Here is a 20,195-nt window from a genome sequence, read left to right as displayed (position 1 = left end):
GTTTTAATTAAATTTATTAATTTTGAATATCATTCCTGACTTTCATAAATATCGCTTTTTTTTCTTTTTTTTCCTTCACAAGCAATTTATGAGAATTCCTGTTTCTTTTTTTAAAAAAGTGTTTTGTTGGCCGGAATGTTTTGAGAATTTTCGAGGACAGAAGGTAAGTCTGATAAAGAATACAGATTACTTTTCTTTCATTTAGCGTTTTCCAGTTGACTTGGTTGCAAAGATAAATTTTTTTCAAATAGTGCATTTTCATCTTTCATATGCTTCTTTGCTATTATTTCAGTTTGGTAAGGGTCTTTCTAATCAGTTGAATATCAAATAGAGTGCACACATCAAAAGTGAATTCACAATGTGCTGTTTCTTCTAAACTTCTCTAATGGACTGCAAGTTGCTGTCATTCTCTACAACCCAAAAGTGGGTTGGTGGTCTTGTGGTTGTAGCCAGATCACCATAGCAACATTATGAGCCCCTGGAGGTAAAGTTCAGGTAAATGCTTGGCAAGTGAATGTTTTTCAGTTCTACAAATACTAAGTCTGCTTATCATGTGCTAGGTCCTGTTAGATATTGCGGTTGCAATGGTGAATAAAATATCTAGGGCCCTACCTTCCACCAGAGATACAGAAAAAAAATTTAAAGTACTGAGTGCTACAAGAGGAGTGTGCACAAGTTGTGATAGGGTATGAAAGAGGGGTACCTAACCCAGAATTGACTGGGCATGTTGGGAAAGACAAGGGACACTGTTTTGAGTAGCCTTAAAGAACCAAGGAGTCAGCTCCGTGGAGAAGGCAGGAAGGGCAAAAGAAGCAGAGAAAACAGCAAGAGTGAATGGCCCCAAAGCGTAGAGTGATGTGATGTGTCTGCTAAGTGAACAGTTAGAGGCAGAGAGTGGCTCTTCTCTCCCACATTAGCAATCCTACTATGTACAAAGATAGGGGCTGTTAGGGATACGTTGTAATAAGCTGCTGTAACATTTAATCCTCTCAAGAAACTTGTTGGATGCCAGATGAAGGAATCCGGGCAGGTCAAGTTTTCACTTGCCCCTGGTGACAGAATTAAGGAATGACGGAGCAGCTAGGATGCAAATCCAGGCCTCCTGGCTCCATGTGTTCTTTCTACCATTGTTAGGAAGGCACAATGCAGTCCCGTGGAGGAGGACAGGGATGTGTAAGCATCAAACAGGAATACAAATACGATGTTAAAATAATGCTTTGATGTCAGAGGGAGAATTCTGTCTGAATTTAAGGATGATTTATTGCTCAATCTCAGTAGTAATCTTGAAAGTACAACTTAAAACAATGAGACAGCATTTCACACAGATTAAAAAGGTCTGATAAGACCAAGTTTAGTGAGGATGTGAAGAAACAGGAAATCTCATGCCTGCTGCTGAGAGTATAAATTAGCACATCCACTGTGGAGAGCAGTTTAGCAATATCTAGAAAAGTTAAAGAGGTATATATCCTCAATCCAGCAATTCTCATTCTAGGTAAATATTTCTGAGATTCTTTTGCACACATATCCAAGGAGATATACAAGAATGGTTATTGCACCATTGTTTCTAACACCAAAAACTGGAATTAAACTAAATGTCCAACAGGAGAATGTGCAAACTGTGATATAGTCATACATTGGGATACCATGCATAGTTATAATGAATGTATTAAGATAAATTTCAAAAATGAGTGAAAATCCCTATTTGCAAAATAGTATACCATCTACTTAAAGTTTGAAAAATATGCCAAATTGTTGTGTTATATGTTTTAGTTCATGTAGTCCTATGTATTAATAAAGACATGTAGGTGTAGAAAAATGCCGAATTTAGATAAAAGATTATGATTACTTGGGGGGGGGTTATGAAAGGGCTACTGGGAATAGGGAGGTTGACGTTTTATTTCTTTAAGAAAAATAAAGCAAATATGGATAAAGGATTTAATAGAGCAGAATAGTTGATAGATGGGTGTTTGTGTTATTGTCTATCACAATGTTTTACAAAATTTTTTGAAAAACAGGGAAAATGGCAGTTTAATTACCTGAAAAGTTAGGGTGTTGTTTTGTTAGTGTTTTTCAAAACACTGGTTTGTAACCCATTAGAAGGTTAAATCAATTTAGTTTTTGTTTGTTTTGTTTTTTTGCAGTACGCGCGCCTCTCACTGTTGTGGCCTCTCTCGCTGCGGAGCACAGGTTCCGGACGCGCAGGCTCAGCGGCCATGGCTCACGGGTCCAGCCGCTCCGCGGCATGTGGGATCCTCCCGGACCGGGGCACGAACCCATGTCCCCTGCATCGGCAGGCGGACTCTCAACCACTGCGCCACCAGGGAAGCCCTAATTTAGTATCTTTTTAAATGACTAATTTTTATTTTTTTATTACATGACATATAACAGTGTTAATTTAAGGTGTACACCATGTTGATTTGTTACATTTGTATATTTTAATATGATTGCCATTCTAGTGATAGTACCTTTATCATATCACACAATTTTCTGTGGTTAGAATAATTAAGATCTGGTCTTTTAGCAAGATGATTATAATACAATATTGTCTTTGTTCACTATACTGTGCATTAGATCTCCAGGACTTATTTACTACTAGTTGCAAGTTTGTACCCTTAAACAAATCTCTCCTGTTCCTCAACCTCCCAGGCCCTGATAACCACCATCTCTGTTTTTATGAGGTTGATTTTTTTAGATTACACATATAAGCAGTACCATATGGTATCTGTCTTTCTCTGACTTATCTCACGTAGCATAATGTCCTCAAGGTCCGTCCATGTTGCTGTAAATGGCATGATTTCCTTCTTAGTCATGGCTCCATAATATAGCATTGTGTATATGTGTGTGTGTGTGTATACATGTATATGAATAATGCTGTGATAAATATGGGAGTGCATATATCTCCTTGACATCTTATTTTCATTTCCTTTGGGTATATACCCAGAAGTATCATAGGTAGATCTATTTTTAATTTTTTGAGGAATCCCATCTGTTTTCCATAGTGGGTGGACCGATTTACGTCCCCACCAATAGTGTACAAAGTTCCTTTTTCTCCACATCCTCACCAACACTTGCTATCGCTTATCTTCTTTTTTTTATATATAAATTTATTTATTTATTTATTTGGTTGCATTGGGTCTTTGTTGCTGCGCGTAGGCTTTCCTCTAGTTGCAGCGAGCGGGGGCTACTCTTCATTGTGGTGCGCGGGCTTCTCATTGCAGTGGCTTTTCTTGTGGCAGAGTGCAGGCTCTAGGTGCGTGGGCTTCAGTAATTGTGCACATGGGCTCAGCAGTTGTGGCTCGCGGGCTCTAGAGCACAGGCTCAGTAGTTGTGGCGCGTGGGCTTAGTTGCTCCACGGCATGTGGGAATCTTCCCAGACCAGGGCTCAAACCCGTGTCCCCTGCATTGGCAGGCGGATTCTTAACCACTGTGCCACCAGGGAAGTCCCTCACTTATCTTCTTGCGATAGCTGTTCTAAGAGGTGTGACGTGTTACCTCATTGCGGTTTTGATTTGCATTTCCCTGGTGATTTGTGATGTTGAGCATCTCTTCATTTATCTGTTGGCTGTTTGGATGTCTTCTTTGGAAGAATGTCTGCTCAGTTCCTCTGCCCATTTTTTAAATTGGATGTTTTTGTTATTGAGTTGAATGAGTTCTTTATATATTTTGGATATTAATCCCTTATCCAATATATGGTTTCCAAAAATTTTCTCACATTCTGTAGGTTGCCTTTTCTTTTGTTGATTGTTTCTCTTGCTGAGTAGAAGCTTTTAAGTTTGTAATCCTACTTGCTGATTTTTCTTTTTTTTTTTTTTTTTAATTAATTAATTAATTTATTTATTTTTGGCTGTGTTGGGTCTTCGTTTCTGTGCGAGGGCTTTCTCTAGTTGCGGTGAGCGGGGGCCACTCTTCATCATGGTGCGCGGGCCTCTCACTGTCGCGGCCTCTCTTGTTGCGGAGTACAGGCTCCAGACGCACAGGCTCAGTAGTTGTGGCTCACGGGCCTAGTTGCTCCGCGGCATGTGGGATCTTCCCAGACCAGGGCTCAAACCCGTGTCCTCTGCATTGGCAGGCGGACTCTCAACCACTGCGCCACCAGGGAAGCCCCTGATTTTTCTTTTGTTGTTTGCGCTTTTGGTGTCATTTTAATGACTAATTTTTTTTATTTTTCTAATTTTTTTAACATCTTTATTGGAGTATAATTGCTTTACAATGGTGTGTTAGTTTCCGCTTTATAACAAAGTGAATCAGTTATACATATACACATGTCCCCATATCTCTTCCCTCTTGCGTCTCCCTCCCTCCCACCCTCCCTATCCCACCCCTCTAGGTGGTCACAAACCACCTAGCTGATCTCCCTTTGCTATGCGTGTACTTCCCACTAGCTATCTATTTTACGTTTGGTAGTGTATATATGTCCATGCCACTCTCTCACTTTGTCACAGCTTACCCTTCCCCCTCCCCATATCCTCAAGTCCATGCTCTAGTAGGTCTGTGTCTTTATTCCCATGAATGACTAATTTTTAAAATAAAATAGAAATATCAGCTGAATTGCATGTAGTAAGGATTTATACATTTATACATTTATAGATTATATACAGATGACCCCCAAATTACGATTGGCTCCATTTACAATTTTTCAACTTCGTGGTGGTGTGAAAGTGATATGTATTCAGTAGCAACCAGACTCTGAATTTTAAATTTTGATCTTTTCTCAGGTTAGTGATATATGCTATGATTCTCTTTCATGGTTCTGGGCAGCAGCAGCGAACCACAGCTCCCAGTCAGCCACATGAGCATGAGGGTAAACAGTCAATACATTTACAACCATCCTGTACCCACACAACCATTCTGTTTTTCACTTTCAGCACAGCATTCAATAAATTACATGAGGGCCTCCCTGGTGGCGCAGTGGTTGAGAGTCCGCCTGCCGATGCAGGGGACACGGGTTCGTGCCCTGGTCCGGGAGGGTCCTGCAGGCCGCGGAGCGGCTGGGCCCGTGGGCCATGGCCGTTGAGCCTGTGCGTCTGGAGCCTGTGCTCCGCAACCGGAGAGGCCACAACAGTGAGAGGCCCACATACCGCAAAAAAAAATAAAATAAAAAATAAATAAATAAATAAATTACATGAGCTATTCAACACTTTATTATAAAATAGGCTTTGTGGGGAATTCCCTGGCGGTCCAGTGGTTAGGACTCCATGCTTTCACTGCTGAGGGCACGGGTTCAATCCCTGGTTGGGGAACTAAGATCCCACAAGCTGTGTGGTGCAGCCAAAAAAAAAAAAACCAAAAGAAAAAAGAAAAAAAATAGGCTTTGTGTTAAGATGAATTTGCCCAACTGTAGGCTAATGTAAGTGTTCTGAGCACATTTAATGTAGGCTGAGCTAAGCTAAGCTATGATGTTCACTAGGTTAGGTATATTAAATGCATATTTGACTTATGATATTTTCAACTTACAGTGGGTTTATTGGGATGTAACCCCATCATAAGTAGAGGAAAATCTGTACGTGTTTGTTTGTGTGTGTGTGTGTGTGTCTGTGTGTGATGTATGGGAGGGTAAGCACATGTCCTGGTTTGTCTAGGAAAGTCCCAGTTTATGCCTGTTAACCCAGAGTGATTTTCAGTAGTGCTCCCTTTAAGTCTAAAAATGTCCTGGTTTAGGAAAATAAATTATATGGTCATCCTGGTTCTAGGTCTTGATGTAACTTTACTATGGGTTGCAATTTTTAAAAAAGTATGAAAAATCCTGGCCTAGATGGTATCTGAAGCACCATTCTTTCCACACACCTATGGGATCTTAGCAGTATCCCATTGACCTAAATGCAGAGGAAGTTCCATATCAAAATGCTATCCAGGTGGTAAAAAAAAATATGCTATCCAGTGAAATCTCCTATATAACCATGATTTATATTTACACACATTCATTATATGTATATTTTCTAACATAATAGCTGCCATTTGTTGAGCACTTACAATATGCTAATTATCATGCTAAGTTTTTTACATGTATTATCTCACTTAATTCTCACAACTCCTGAAAGAGATGGATTCTATTATTATTCCCGTTTTACAGATAAGGAAACTGACACAAATTGAATAACTTGCCTCAAATCATACAGATGGAGCTGTATGGAATTCCTACAGTATGCACCTGATTTTCACAATATTAACACAAAGAAGATTAATAAAATATATTTGCTGTAAAATTTTGTTTTGGAATATAAGTAGAGGGAGTTTTCTTTCTTTTTAAATCTTTTTTAAGGAATTTCTAATAAGTATTAGAAGTTATCTTCCTTTGACATATTACAAGGACAACACTGCAAAAATTTACTCTCAAAATGCCCATCACCCTTACATGTTTGGTTATTGGTTGGAAATGTCCAAAAAATTTGGTGAGATTCAGGTGGTGGAAGTGAGGCCACAGCTCTTGCTCTCTGAAGGCCATCTTGATTAGAGGTGATGAGAGACAAGGATTCCAGCTTGAACCCAGATAGAGCTATGTTCTTTATTAGTGTACTTGTGTATTAACAAGAACTTCTATTGTTTTAAAATTGTAATAGTAGGATATCTTTCACTGTAGAAAATGTGCCAAATCCAGATAAGCAAAAAGAAAATATTACCTGTAATCCCTCCAATAAATGTTAACTGTTAACCCATTGCTAACCCATTTTTTTCCCAGTCTTTTTAAAAAAATTTTTAAAAGATTTTTCTTGAAGTGGACAATTTTTAGAGTCTTTATTGGGACTTTCCTGGTGGTGCAGGGGTTAAGAATCCCCCTGCCAATGCAGGGGACACGGGTTCGAGCCCTAGTCTGGGAAGATCCCACATGCCGTGGAGCAACTAAGCCGGTGAGCCACAGCTACTGAGCCTGCGCTCTAGAGCCCGCGAGCCACAACTACTGAAGCTCGCATGCCTAGAGCCGGTGATCAGCAACAAGAGAAGTCACTGCAATGAGAAGCCCACGCACCACAACGAAGAGTAGCCCCTGCTCGCCACAACTAGAGAAAGCCTGTGGGCAGCTGAAGACCCAACTCAGCCATAAATAAATAAATATAAATAAATTAATTAAAAATAATAATAAGAAAAAAAAACCATGGGGCTGGGTGTGATCTCCTAGAAAGTAAATGAGAAGAGGTCGAGACCTGGGCACTCCAGTGTTCAGAGATGAAAAGAAGCCAATAAAGGAAATAGAAAACAAACATCCAGGACACAAAGGGTCTATTTGAAGATGGTCATACGCAATAACTCCATTTGTGAGAATTTATTCTAAGAAAATAAAAGAAACAGTACACAGAGATGTATGTATTAGGGTGTTTATTGTGGTGTTGCGTAAGACGAGAAACTTGGAGACAATTTAAATGTTCGTCCGCTGGGTCCAGTTTAATGAAATTATGGTGAATCTATACAATGAAATGCTATACTAAGGACAATAAAAGCATTATGTATCTATACATGTTAATAAAAAAATACTTATCTCATTTAAACATTTTAGTCCCATTTTGATAAAAAAGATTTACATGCCTATTTAAAGAATGAAAAGCAATGTATTAAGATGTTGACAGTGCCTCTGATTGGGTATTAGATAATGGTCAATATTTAGTTTCTTCATATTTTCTGTAGCTTTTACAATGAGTAATATTACTTTTACAAAGAGAAAAAAGGTTACAATAATAATTGCAAAATATTGCAAGTAAGTTAAAAAAAATTGCACAAATATAGGGAGAGATTTGGCAGCAGGAAATGTGAAAAAGACCTAAATATTTTAATTAACTGTAGTTTAGAGCCACCAAATATTGTCGCTAAATTAATTGGACTATGTGGTCTAGAACAAAAGAGATCATAATTTTATGCTACTCTGTGCTGTCAGACTATATTTCTAGATACGATATTTTATGAAAACATTTCTATTCTCTAGACAAGGCTTACTTTCTTAATCAGAATCATGTACAGACCTGAAACCATATTACATGAGGAAGAGGTAAAAGAGCTCTGGATATTCTGGGCCAAAGAAAAGTCAGTCACAATGGAAACCAGACTTCCTGCTTTCAAAGATAGGCAGGAGTATGATGAATAAATGGGATTAAACCTGACTATAGTGTTTCAAATAGATAGGGTAAGACAAGAACCATCTGCATCAGAATTACCTGGAGTTCTTAATAAAATAAATTAATAAAACTGCGCCACCAGGGAAGCCCGAGTGGTAATCTTTTTTCTGGTGAAAGTCTTGCCTTGATGTTGATGGATGCTGATTGCTCTGTCAGGCTGGTGGTTACTCCAGGTTGGGGTGCCTGTGGCAATTTCTTAATATAAGACACCAGTGAAGTTTGCCACGTGGATGGATTTTTCATTTCATGAATGATTTCTCTGTAGCATGCAATGCTGTATGACAGCATTTTCCCCACAGTAGAACTTCTTTCAGAACTGGAGTCAGGAGCTTCCCTGGTGGCACAGTGGTTGGGAGTCCGCCTGCCGATGCAAGGGACACGGGTTCGTGCCCCGGTCCACGAGGATCCCACATGCCGCGGAGCGGCTGGGCCCGTGAGCCATGGCCGCTGAGCCTGCGCGTCCGGAGCCTGTGCTCCGCAGCGGGAGAGGCTACAACAGTGAGAGGCCCGCATACCGCAAAAAAGACAAAACAAAAACAAAAAAAACTGGAGTCAGTCCTCTCAAACCTGGCTACTGTTTTATCAACTAAGTTTACATAATATTCTAGTATTCTCAATACTCTAAATCCTTTGTCATTTCAACAATTAAGTCTGCCATCTTATGTGGGTGCAGTTTGTGTCACCCCAAAACAATTAAAATAGTAACATCAAAGATCATTGATCACAGATCAGCATAACAAATATAATAATACTAGCGAAAAAGTCTGGAATATTGCTAGAATTACCAAAGTGTGAGAGACATGAAGTGAGCAATTGGCATTGGAAAATGGTGCCGATAGACTTGCTTGATGCAGGGTTGCCACAAACCTTCAATTCGTAAAAAAGGCAGTTTCTGTGAGGCACAATAGAACTGAGGTATGCCTGTATGTCGATTGGGCTGGTCAGAGTGATTTGTGTCTTTCATTCCCAACAACTGTCAAAGAACGAATAGCTCTTGAGATAGTGACCTTGTAAGCAAAGAAAGCCTCAAACACATAAAAATGGCTTCTCCCCATCCCATATTTAAAGGTAAATAATTTTTTTTCAGCTATTCAATTACTTATTTCTAAGACATACCATTTGCTGGAAGGAAAATCACATTTGAATAGCAGAAGCAGTATATTTACTGGTGATGGTGTTTCCTTTTAATTTGGGGGGGGATTATTGGATACAATAAATAAAATCAAGGTTAAAGTATCTTATAGAATTTCTTTCAGGTAAAGTAGAAATAAATCAAGAAGGCAATTACAACTTATTTGTCAAATCATGTAACATCTTTGTTCAAATTATAGTCAATTCTTGTCTTATTTCATCTTGTTAAATGCTTTATTTCCTACTCCCATTAACAAAAAAATAAAACTATCTGCTAGTTACTGGGTCAATCAGAATTTAGCAATATATACTTCTGTTTCACTAAATACACAGGAAGAGTTTGACCATGAAAACTCTGGTTTTTACATATATTCTTAATAGTCTGCAAAGTCCAATACCAAAATTTGATACATGCAAACATACACAGTAGTCTCCCCTTAACCACAGTTTCGCTTTCTGCAGTTTCAGTTACCTGAATTCAACTCTGGTCCAAAAATGTTAAGTGTAAAATTCCAGAAATAAACAAATGATTTTGCCTTTTATTTCAGGAAAAGCCCAAAAATCATCTCATGGGAACTCCCTCAACTCCTGATCATCAGACAGACACACGTGGGTACCCATCCTTTCCTTCTTTCCTATTATCAAATGTCAATCTTTCCCTCTGTGCAATAATATTGATTCCGTCTCCTCTCATCGTCTTAGAAAACTTATAGCAACCACTCTGACTTTTCTGTCCTAGTATCATCACCGTCTGTCTCTGGGACAAGTTACTTAACCTCCCTGTGCCTTATTGTTTTCTTTTAGGAAATAGGGAGAACAATGGAACATTCCACACAAGGTGGTTGTGTGAATTAAAGGAGTGCTGAAAACAGTGTCTGTTACATAGCATATACAAGGAAAGTTACCTATTATTTTCATGTTTCTATTAGCATTTATATATATTAGTCTTCTTCCTCATCTAGTTACCCCACCTTCTCTTTACAGTCCAAAGTCTCAAAATAGTTTTCTATTTTAAAAGAGTTTTCTATTTTAAAAGCTTGTATTATGAACGGTCTTCTGTTGGGGACTTCCCTGGAGGTCCAGTGGCTGGGACTCCACTGCAGAGGGCACGGGTACTATCCCTGCTCGGGGAGGGAACTAAGATCCCGCATGCCACGTGGCGTGGCCAAATGAAACAAAACAAAACAAAAACAAAAACCAAAAAACCAAAACCAAAACAAAAAGGGTCTTCTGTCTACTGTAATGAGGCTTCTGTATCCAGAATTCCTCCTCCCATGACCTCCATGCATTAAATCTAATGAATATTGGATAGATCTTATTTTAGTTGACTTCTCAGCACTCAACGAGTATAATTTTCATCCTTTTTGAGTTCTATTCCCTTGACTTAAATGGTACCAAAACCCCTCGTCCTTCTGCCACCATATTCTTTAAACTCTTCGGGGGCATCCTCTCTTCCTCTACCCAAATTTTAGATGTTAAGAGTTCTTCAAGGCTCTCTCTTTGGTCCTTTTCTCTTCACTGTATTCCCTCTCCCTGTACGATCTCATGGCTTCATTTACCATTTGCAGCAGATACTGTAAATAAACTCAATAGTCACTGCCAGCTAGCTTTTTCTTCTTCCACCATAGAGGCTGTAAAGTGAAATACTGGATTTCCAAGCTTTCTTTGAGGCTTAAAGGAGGCCATGTGACAGAGTTTGGGGTAATGAGACCAAATGTAAAGTTAGGATTTCTGGAAGGTCTTTGCTTTCCTGATAAGAGGACAGCTGAGGGAATTGGTTCTTTCCTCCTTCTTCATTCCTGGAACTTGTAATGCTAAACATTTAGCAGTTATCTTTTCCCCATAAGGCAAAGAGCTAGCATACTAAGGATTGTTTTCATATTAACATTTCCAGTCCAGAACTTTCTTCTGTGCTTTAGATTCAAACAACTGCCTAATTAACAACTCCTTTTGGTTACCTCTCAGGTACCTCAAGCTGAGCACTTCTAAAATAGTACCTGTCACTATTGACTACATTTTCCTCTGGCCCTCCTTTAAATGATCCCTATCTTGGTGAATGGCACAGCACCACCATTTACCCACTTGTGCAAGTCACAAATTTGGAGACAGCTCTAATACCATCTTCTCTCCCCAAACCCAGCAACCAGTCTTGTGTTTCTCTCCTCCATTTATTTCCTGTTACCCTAGTCCAAGCTATCATCATCTCTCTGGATTAATGCTAATGACCCTCAGTTGTCCCTATCTCCATTCTATTCTCTACAGATTAGTCAGAGTATTTTAAAATACAATCTGATTGTGTTGCTTCCACACTTAAAAGCTTTCCATTGCTTTTGGGATCTAGGCCAAAATCTTAGCATGATTTGCGGAGCTCTGCTGCCTGGCACAGGCCTTCTCCCCTAACCATGTTCTAGTCATACTGGCTTTATTTCTGTTCCTAGAAATAGCCATGGAATTTTGTGTCTCAGAGGTTTTGCATGTGCTTTTCCCTAGATCAGCATGCAGCTTATATTAATTTTCTATTTCTACTGTAACAAATTACCACAAAATTTCTGGTAATAAAACAAACATTATTTTATAGTTCTGTAAATCAGAGGTCCCACATGGGTCTCATTGGGCTAAATCGAGGTGTCAGCAGGGCTGTGTTCCTTTCTGGAGACTAAAGGAGAGAATCTGTCACCTTGTCCTTTTCAGCTTCTGGAGGCCCCACCTTTTTTGGCACATCACCCCCTTCCTCCATCTTCAAAGCCAAGCATGTTTGCATCTCTCCGACATTCTTGTGTAGTCGCAGCTCCCTCTAAACAAAGCTGGGGAAGATTCTCTAATTTTAAAGCCCCATGTAATTAATTGAGCCCACATGAGTAATTTAAAATAATCTCCCCATCTTAAGATCCTTATCTGCAAAGTCCCTTTTGCCATGTAAGGTACCACATTCTGAGGAATAGGACATGGACATCTTTGGGGGTGGGGAACATTATTCTGCCTACCACACATTTTTTTTTTGTTTTTTCTGTTTTTTGGCTGCGTTGGGTCTTTGTTGCTGTGTGCAGGCTTTCTCTAGGTGTGGCGAGTGGGGGCTACTCTTCGTTGTGGTGCGTGGGCTTCTCATTGTGGTGGCTTCTCTTGTTGCGGAGCATGGGCTCTAGGTGCATGGGCTTCAGTAGTTGTGGTGCACAGGCTTAGTTGCTCGGCGGCATGTGGGATCTTCCCAGACCAGGGCTCAAACCCGTGTCCCCTGCATTGGCAGGTGGATTCTTAACCACTGAGCCACCAGGGAAGTCCAACCACACAATTTTTAATGACTGCATTGCGCTACAAAAACTCCAGTAGTGGCTTTAGGGTTTTATTTTTTGTTACATAACCAAACATCTTATATAGCAACAAGTAGGCAGTTGCTAGCACTGATTCAGCTGCTCAACAATGCCACCAGGAACCCAGACCTTTTCTCTTTCTATTCTGTCATCTTCAATGCCTTGGCGTTTGGTTTTTGCCTATAGACTTATTGTTTCAAAATAAGTGGGAATTCCCTGGTGGCGCAGTGGTTAAGAATCCACCTGCCAGTGCAGGGGACACGGGTTCGAGCCCTGGTCCGGGAAGATTCCACATGCCGCAGAGCAACTAAGCCCGTGCACCACAACTACTGAGCCTGCACTCTAGAGCCTGTGAGCCACAACTACTGAGCCCATGTGCCACAACTACTGAGCCCACGTGCCACAACTACTGAAACCCACGTGCCTAGAGCCCATGCTCTGCAGCAAGAGAAGCCACCGCAATGAGAAGCCCGCACACTGAAACAAAGAGTAGCCCCTGCTCGCTGCAACTAGAGAAAGCCCACGTGCAACAACGAAGACCCAATGCAGCCAAAAATAAATAAGTAAATAAATTTATTAAAAGAAAAACCCCAAAACAAAATCGTTGCTGCTTCTCCACATATCGTCTCTGTATTCAAGGCAGACAGAAGAGGGAAGTGGGGATTTATAAGATACTGTCAGTGATCTGCCCATGTTCCCTAGTTCTTATCACTTCATCCACAGTGGCCAAACTTCCAACTGCTAGCACCTGCATTTCTATGTCTGAGGCTTTTCTCTGGCTACCTGAACATAGCGAAGCCTGTTTTGCTGCCTACACCCCTCCCCTGTAGCAACACTCAATCAATGACTAAAGGGAGAAGATATAAATACTCAGCTTCTTTGTCCCTCAGGTAGGAGAATTTTAAGGAACATGTTTTATACTGGTTTGTAGTTTCCCAGTGGGATCAGGCTCCAGTTACCCTCAGGAGTAAAGGTCATTTACTGATTAATTAATCCTTTACTGATTGGCACCTCCCCCCAATTTCCTATCTCACTTTTCCACTATCCTACCCTTGATTCTTGGGACGACACCAAAATAAACTATCTCCATTTGTGTCCTTGTCTCAGGGCCTGCTTTGGGGGGAATCCAACCCAAGACAGGCCATCACCACCTTTCCTTCTTCTTCCTGTCTTTGAAACAGACAGTTGGTGCTGTCATGTAAAGTTGGTGCTATGGTGGCTATCTTACAACTAGATGACAAGCCAATATGTGGAGGCTAGAAAGAATCAAATAGCTTGGGTTCATATCCTTGAGCCATTGTACCAGCCCTGGACTGTTTACTGTCTGTCTGTTACAAGACAAAATTAAGCCCTATTTGTTTAAGCCACTTTCAAAAAAATTAATTTAATTAATTTATTTTTGGCTGTGTTGGGTTTTCATTGCTGTGCGCAGGCTTCCTCTAGTTGGGGTGAGCTGGGGCTACTCTTCATTGCGGTGCACGTGCTTCTCATTGCTGTGGATTCTCTTGTTGCAGAGCACAGGCTCTAGGCACGTGGGCTTCAGTAGTTGTGGCTCTTGGGCTCTGGAGTGCAGGCTCAGTAGTTGTGGCGCATGGGCTTAGTTGCTCTCTGGTATGTGGAATCTTCCTGGACCAGGGATCGAACCTGTGTCCCCTGCATTGGCAGGTGGATTCTTAACCACTGAGCCACCAGGGAAGTCCCTGTTTAAGCCATTCTTACTGAAAAATTTTTTACTTGCAGCCACTGCATCCCTGATACAAATAAACATAGAAATAAATAATTATAGAAAGACATATAGTGGAAATAAACAGAGTGCTGTGATAAAATATTAGAAGGAAGGGGAGATTGTTTTTTTTTAAGGCAAGTCACTTCTTTTTTATAAATCTTTTTTTGAATATTTATTTTTTTAATTTATTTGGTTGCACTGGCTCTTAGTTGTGGCATGCTCTTAGTTGCAGCATGCATGTGGGATCTAGTTCTCTGACCAGGGATTGAACCCAGGCCCCCTGCATTGGGAGGTCAGAGTCTCAACCACTGCACCATCAGGGAAGTCCTGGGAGTTATTTTTTGAAATGATGTTTAAGTTGAAACTTGGAGGGTAGGAAGTTAGCCATTTCAAAATTAGAGAGCATGTGCTAGGAAGAAACAACATTCACCAAGACCCAGAGCAGGAAAAGCTTTTGTTAGAAAGCACACAAGTGTGGCTGGAATGTAACAACAGTGATGTTAAAAACAGGAGAGGTTGGGGAAGGCCCAAGTAGAGTGTATTCTAAATGTAACAGAAAATGCTGAAGGGATTTAGGCAGGGAAGTGATATAATCCAATTTATTATAGCAATTTAAGAACCAAACAGTAATTTGCTGAGTTTATGTACAAAGCATGAATGTGGTGTTATGGAGAGAATAAAACAGCATACCTGCCTTCTAATAATGACCCTAAGTTTCACAAAACAATGACGAGCCTAGGTGTGAGGGAGAAGAGTAAATTCTGCAGTAACTCTGGCTTCTAATAGTACACTAGGCTTTAACCCCAAACTCCAGAGACAAAAATCCTATGTTCAATTAGCTGCAATCAGAATGCTAAGAAGAGCAAATAATTTCCATGGCAATATTAATTTTCCAAAGTTGTTTATATACACTGGTTTTCACGCAAGTACCTAGGAATATACCACAAATGTACTACAAACTCCAGAATTAGAAATTTCAAAGTAGACTGTATAATTTTACTGAAAGCATAATTCTACCACTAGATGGTGACATGAATACAACATATTGAAAACTGTCACCTTTCCCTAGCTGTAGAGGGTATATGATCATTGCTGATTACTAGTTTGAAAATCCAGATTTACACGAGGAATTTAGGGGATATTTTTTACCAGAGATTCAGCTTTATTCTTTTGGAATGCACACCTTGTAAGTACATTCAAAGGTCTCTGTTGATACATATACCGCATCAGCACAGAAGAGTGAAGATTCTACAGTAAGGAGGCAGGCAACCTTGTTTTATTGGCTGCTTCTTTTTTTTTTTTAAAGAATCTATTTTTATTTTAAATATTTATTTATTTATTTGGCTGTGCCAGGTCTTAGTTGCAGCATGTGGGATCTACGTTGCCGCTTATGGGATCTTTAGTTGTGACGTGCAGGATCTACTTCCCTGACCAGGGATCAAACCCAGGCCCCCTACATTGGAAGCATGGAGTCTTGACCACTGGACCACCAGGGAAGTCCCTTTATTGGCTTCTATGCTTTTACCTCTTAAGCAGTTGAAGTGGATAAAGGGATGGTAAACTAGAGCCCATAGGCCAAATCTGGCCAGTTTCACATTTTTGTATGGCCTGTGGGCTAAGAATGGTTTTTACATTTTTAAATTGTTTGGAAAAAAGAAAAAGAAAAATAGTATTTTGGGAGTACTACAGGGGATACGGGTTCGAATCTTGGTCTGGGAAGATCCCACATGCCGCGGAGCAACTAAGCCCTTGCACCTAGAGCCCATGCTCTACAACAAAGAGAAGCCACTGCAGTGAGAAGCCCACATACCACAACGAAGAGTAGCCCCCACTTGCTGCAACTAGAGAAAGCCTGTGCACAGCAACGAAGACACAATACAGCCAAAAAAAAAAAAAAAAAAAGATTTTGTAACACATGAAAATATGAATCTTATTTCAATGTCTATATATTAAAAAATTTATTGGAACACATCCATACTTATTCCGTTATGTATCATCTATGGCTGCTTTTGTGCTAACAGAGTTGAGTAGTTGTAATGAGGGACTTGGACTGCAACGCCTAAAATATTTACTATCTGGCTCATCACAGAAAAAGTTAGTTGAGCCCTCAAGCGATGACTGAAGAGCCGTGATCATTTATGACAATAATTCTCTAGATTCTCAAAGCATTTTAAACTAAGCACCATTTCATGTAATTTTTTAAAGTAAAAAAAATTAGGAGGCAAGCGCTTGTTAAGAAAATATTTCTTTAAAGGTCAGTGTTTCTTCCCTACCTCCTAGTACTCCACATTTATGGTAGTCCTCATTTTCAAGAACTGTTACGGGTTCTTTCTGGTCTTAAAAACATAGTTGACATATACTTACAAATACTTATTAAAAGAATGTCTGTATCAGTTAGAAATGTGTTTGGCTACAAGCAATGGAAATCTAAGAGTGGCTTAAGGAAAAAGGGATTTTTCTTGCATAAACAGTCTAGGGGTGGAGAGCTGCTCAAGGATGCATCAGGGTCCTACACATTATTATCAGCTTTATGGTTGGCTTTTACCCTGCTGTGGTTTCATCGTTTAAAAAAAAAAAATCACAAACTGGATGCTGTATTACTTTGAGTATCAACACCTGTTTTGGGCAGAAAGAAGAAAGGATTAAGGGGCGTGTCTGCTGAATTTGTCCTTTTTTATTAGGAATAAAAAGACCCACTCAGCAGATTTCTGCTTACATTTCATTGGCAAGAACTCAAACAATATAGCCAACCCTAGAGAAACCATAACATATATTAAAAAAAATTTTATTTTATACTGGAGTATAATTGATTAACAATGTTAGTTTCAGGTGTACAGCAGAGTGATTCAATTATACACATACATGTATCTATTCTTTTTAAAATTCTTTTCCTGTATAGGTTATTACAGAGTATTGAGCAGAGTTCATAACATGATGTTTTAGACCAAACACAAATAGTCCTTGGGGCTTTCCTTTCGGAGACCAAGTTTCCCCAGTCTCAGGTCCACCTGAAAAACAAACTCGGGTTTGGCAAGTTTCCCTGCGGGAAAAGAAGAGGGGTGGGTGGGAATGACGCTAGATGGACAATGGCTGCTACAGGATACAAAGTCCGCAGAAATCCAAGTTTTGTGGGAGAGAGAGGTAGAAGAGAAGATGATGGCACAACAGCTACAGCTCCTAAGAATCACCTGCTTCCATGGAACAACTTAAAACAGGTTTAGCAGACACTTTATAGCATCAAATTCAAGTGGCAGGAAGGCAAAGAATACCCGGAAGGTGGTCCTGGAGTGGAGGGATGGTGTGACCTAACCTCGACAAAACCTGTGTAAGAATTCCTACAAGGCCTCCATAGCTGCTCTGGCTACAGATCTTAGATACCATGTACACTACTTTTGGACTTTTCAGTCATATCTCTAAATAGACGTAGTGGATATAGAAATCAGTGAGGAAGGGTTCAATGCACTTGAGGAAAATTCTCCCCAAGCTAGCTAGCTGTTAGCACGACATCAAACTTCAGCTGAGTGTCCTCTTTCCTCCACCTGTTCTTCATTCTCCGCTCCCCGTCTAAATTCCCGTATAATTTGCTCTTCGCGGGGAAGCATATTACGCTATTTCAGGTGAAGACTCTTAAGGGCACTTCGAAGGGGGCCGTCTTGCGTAAAAAGGAGGAGATGCGGTGCGAACACTCTTCACTCCGCCATTTCTAGTCACATCAAGGTGTCTTGCTGCTTGAGGACGGATGAGCCATACACGCTAGAGGCTGGCGGAAAACACGCCTGCAGGTTAAGCCGGCCCCAGGCTGTTGCATTCTCACAAAACCCCGCGGGGAGAGCGCCGCGAGCCCCCACCTGGGCTGCGGCGTCGCACCGGCCAGCTCCCCTGAACTCTAGCCTCCCGCACCCCAAAGGCCTGAGCGCGGGGGAGGGGGACGGGACAAATTACTACCAAGTCCCCCTCGGGGACCCGGAGTTAAAATGGCGAAGCGCAGGGGCGGGGGAAAGGGCGGCGCTCGCGACCCGGCGCTCGCTGGTCCTCCGGGCTCGCGGAGTAGCCGCGGTGGGCGACGCCGCGCAACCGCGACCAGCTCTTTGCTCCGCCATCTTCTTCGAGTCACCCGGCCTCCCCCCGCGGCCGCGCTGGCTTCGCGCTTCCCTTCCGGCCGCTGACAGAGATCCGGGCTGGGCGGGGTGGGCGAGCTCGCGGAGGGGGTGGACCGAGGGCGGGGAGACTCGACGGAAGAGGAAAGGGAGGGCGGCGAGCTGGCCGCGGCGGGGTGTGGGGCGTGCGGCGTGTGTGCGGAGGGGGAGGTGGGAGGGCGGGAGGCGAAGAGAGGGAGGGAGGCGGAGGAATGAGAGCGCGAGGCGCTTCTCGTCGGCTCCTTCGCCCGGACGGAAAGAGCCGAGCGCAGCCCGAACGCTCTATTAAAATGGCGGCGGCGTCGGCGGTGGCCGCGGCGTCTGGTCGGTGAAGTGACTCTGCTGCTTCTCTCCCCACCCGCCCCCTCCCTCCCTCTCCCCTCCCCCCGTCCTTCCCCCCCTTCCCAGCCGCCGGCGCCTCAGCGCCCCTCCGGCCTGCGCACCTCCCCTCGCCCCCCTCCTCTCCCCCGCCCGCTCCGGGGACCGCCGGCCCCCTCCCCCATTCTCCTGCTCCCCGCCCCGTCCCCGCCGCCGCCCGCCCTAGTCGCCTCCCCGCCCGGCCGGCCGGCCCCCTCCTCCGCCTCTCTCCCCTCCCCCCCGCCGGTCGGGATCAGTCAGTGCGATCCGAAGCGGGGGAGGGGGGGGGGGCGGCGGCCGAACGATGTGCGAGAACTGCGCAGACCTGGTGGAGGTGTTAAATGAAAGTAAGTAGCCGCGGCGGCGGCCTGTCGGGGTGCACAGTTTGGGGTCCCCGCGCCGCTCTCCGGCTTCCCCGAGCTGCCGTGGCCTGCGGGAGGCGACGGCCGAGCCGGGCGGCTTGCGGGCCTAGCGCTCCGGGAAGGTGCGCGGTGGCGCGGCCGCTGCGGCGCCTCGGGCCCAGTCCGGCCCGGTTACCTGGGCGCCCGAGAGGGGGCCGTCGCGGAGCTCCGGCCAGGCCGGGCCTGAGCGGTCTCCGCTCTCGGAAAGTTTCCTCATTACAGGTGTCAATTAACGTAGGCACTAATGAGCCTTCGCCTCCTTCGCCCTGCCGGGAAGGTGAGGGGAGGTGGGGTCCGAGGACGAGGCTCTCCTCTGTAGTCCGAACCCTTCGACCCTCCGGCCGCCCTCTTTGATTTTCAGCGTGCTGCCTAGGCCTCTTACCTGCTAATTTTCATTAAACTCCCTGCGAGGTGGTTGGTGGTTTTCCCGTCTCTTGGGGGTGTGTGGGTTGTATTAAACCTTTCTCTCTGACCTTAAATAGCTGAAAATGAGCTGATAGTGATGACTGGAACCTTTATACCTATTAAAAAAATTAATTAATGATGTTTCTTCTTAGTGTACCATTCGTCGTTTTAATGGTAAATTCTCTTCTCTTAAGGAGAGTACTGTACTACAGGTACCATCCCGGGATAGTCATGGCCTGTCTCCTGGAATGAAAGGCCTTATTCCGTATGCTTTTATTACAGAGCGTGCACTGCTCTTTTCTAGTTAGATTCCTTTCATTTATTTTACTCCAGACCCTTGTAAGACGGTATTTTAGCTTAAAGAAACAAGACGTATTGCAAACTATTTCTGGGCCCAAAGGCCTAGTTGGACGAGGTGAATTACATAAAAGATTAATTTACAAAAAGTTGATTGTTGAGAAAATACTCACGAACACCTTTTGTGGGTTTTGGATTTGTGTTTTGTGCGTGGTATTTCGAGAGACTTCCAAATTGTCTATTTTCTAATACCATTCTTAAAAACAATTGATTGTAAAGTGTATAGTCTTGTTTGTGTTTGAATTTTACTTTATTGACCAAAGGCAATAATA

At 42.5% G+C, this 20,195-nt stretch overlaps 1 protein-coding gene across 6 annotated transcripts in view; it reads left to right on the top strand.

The window, feature by feature from the left end:
• Positions 1-18,943: 18,943 nt before the first annotated feature.
• USP34 (ubiquitin specific peptidase 34) overlaps positions 18,944-20,195 on the top strand; it is a 231,649-nt gene continuing 230,397 nt past the window's right edge. For 3 of the 6 annotated variants that reach the window (XM_027131782.1, XM_027131780.1, XM_027131779.1), the window contains exon 1: positions 18,951-19,107. In XM_027131782.1, coding sequence (XP_026987583.1) covers positions 19,065-19,107 — 43 coding nt within the window. In that variant the 5' untranslated portion in view covers positions 18,951-19,064. Of the gene's footprint in view, positions 19,108-20,195 lie in introns of all 6 variants that reach the window. The other 3 variants (XM_027131781.1, XM_027131778.1, XM_027131784.1) reach the window with 2 other exon arrangements.

Source organism: Aethalodelphis obliquidens, unplaced genomic scaffold (assembly GCF_003676395.1).
Source record: "Aethalodelphis obliquidens isolate GAN/ISIS:26980383/991018 unplaced genomic scaffold, ASM367639v1 scaffold40, whole genome shotgun sequence".
Taxonomy (NCBI): domain Eukaryota; kingdom Metazoa; phylum Chordata; class Mammalia; order Artiodactyla; family Delphinidae; genus Aethalodelphis; species Aethalodelphis obliquidens.
Note: the sequence above shows the minus strand (reverse complement) of the source record. Positions and strands in the feature narration are given on the sequence as shown.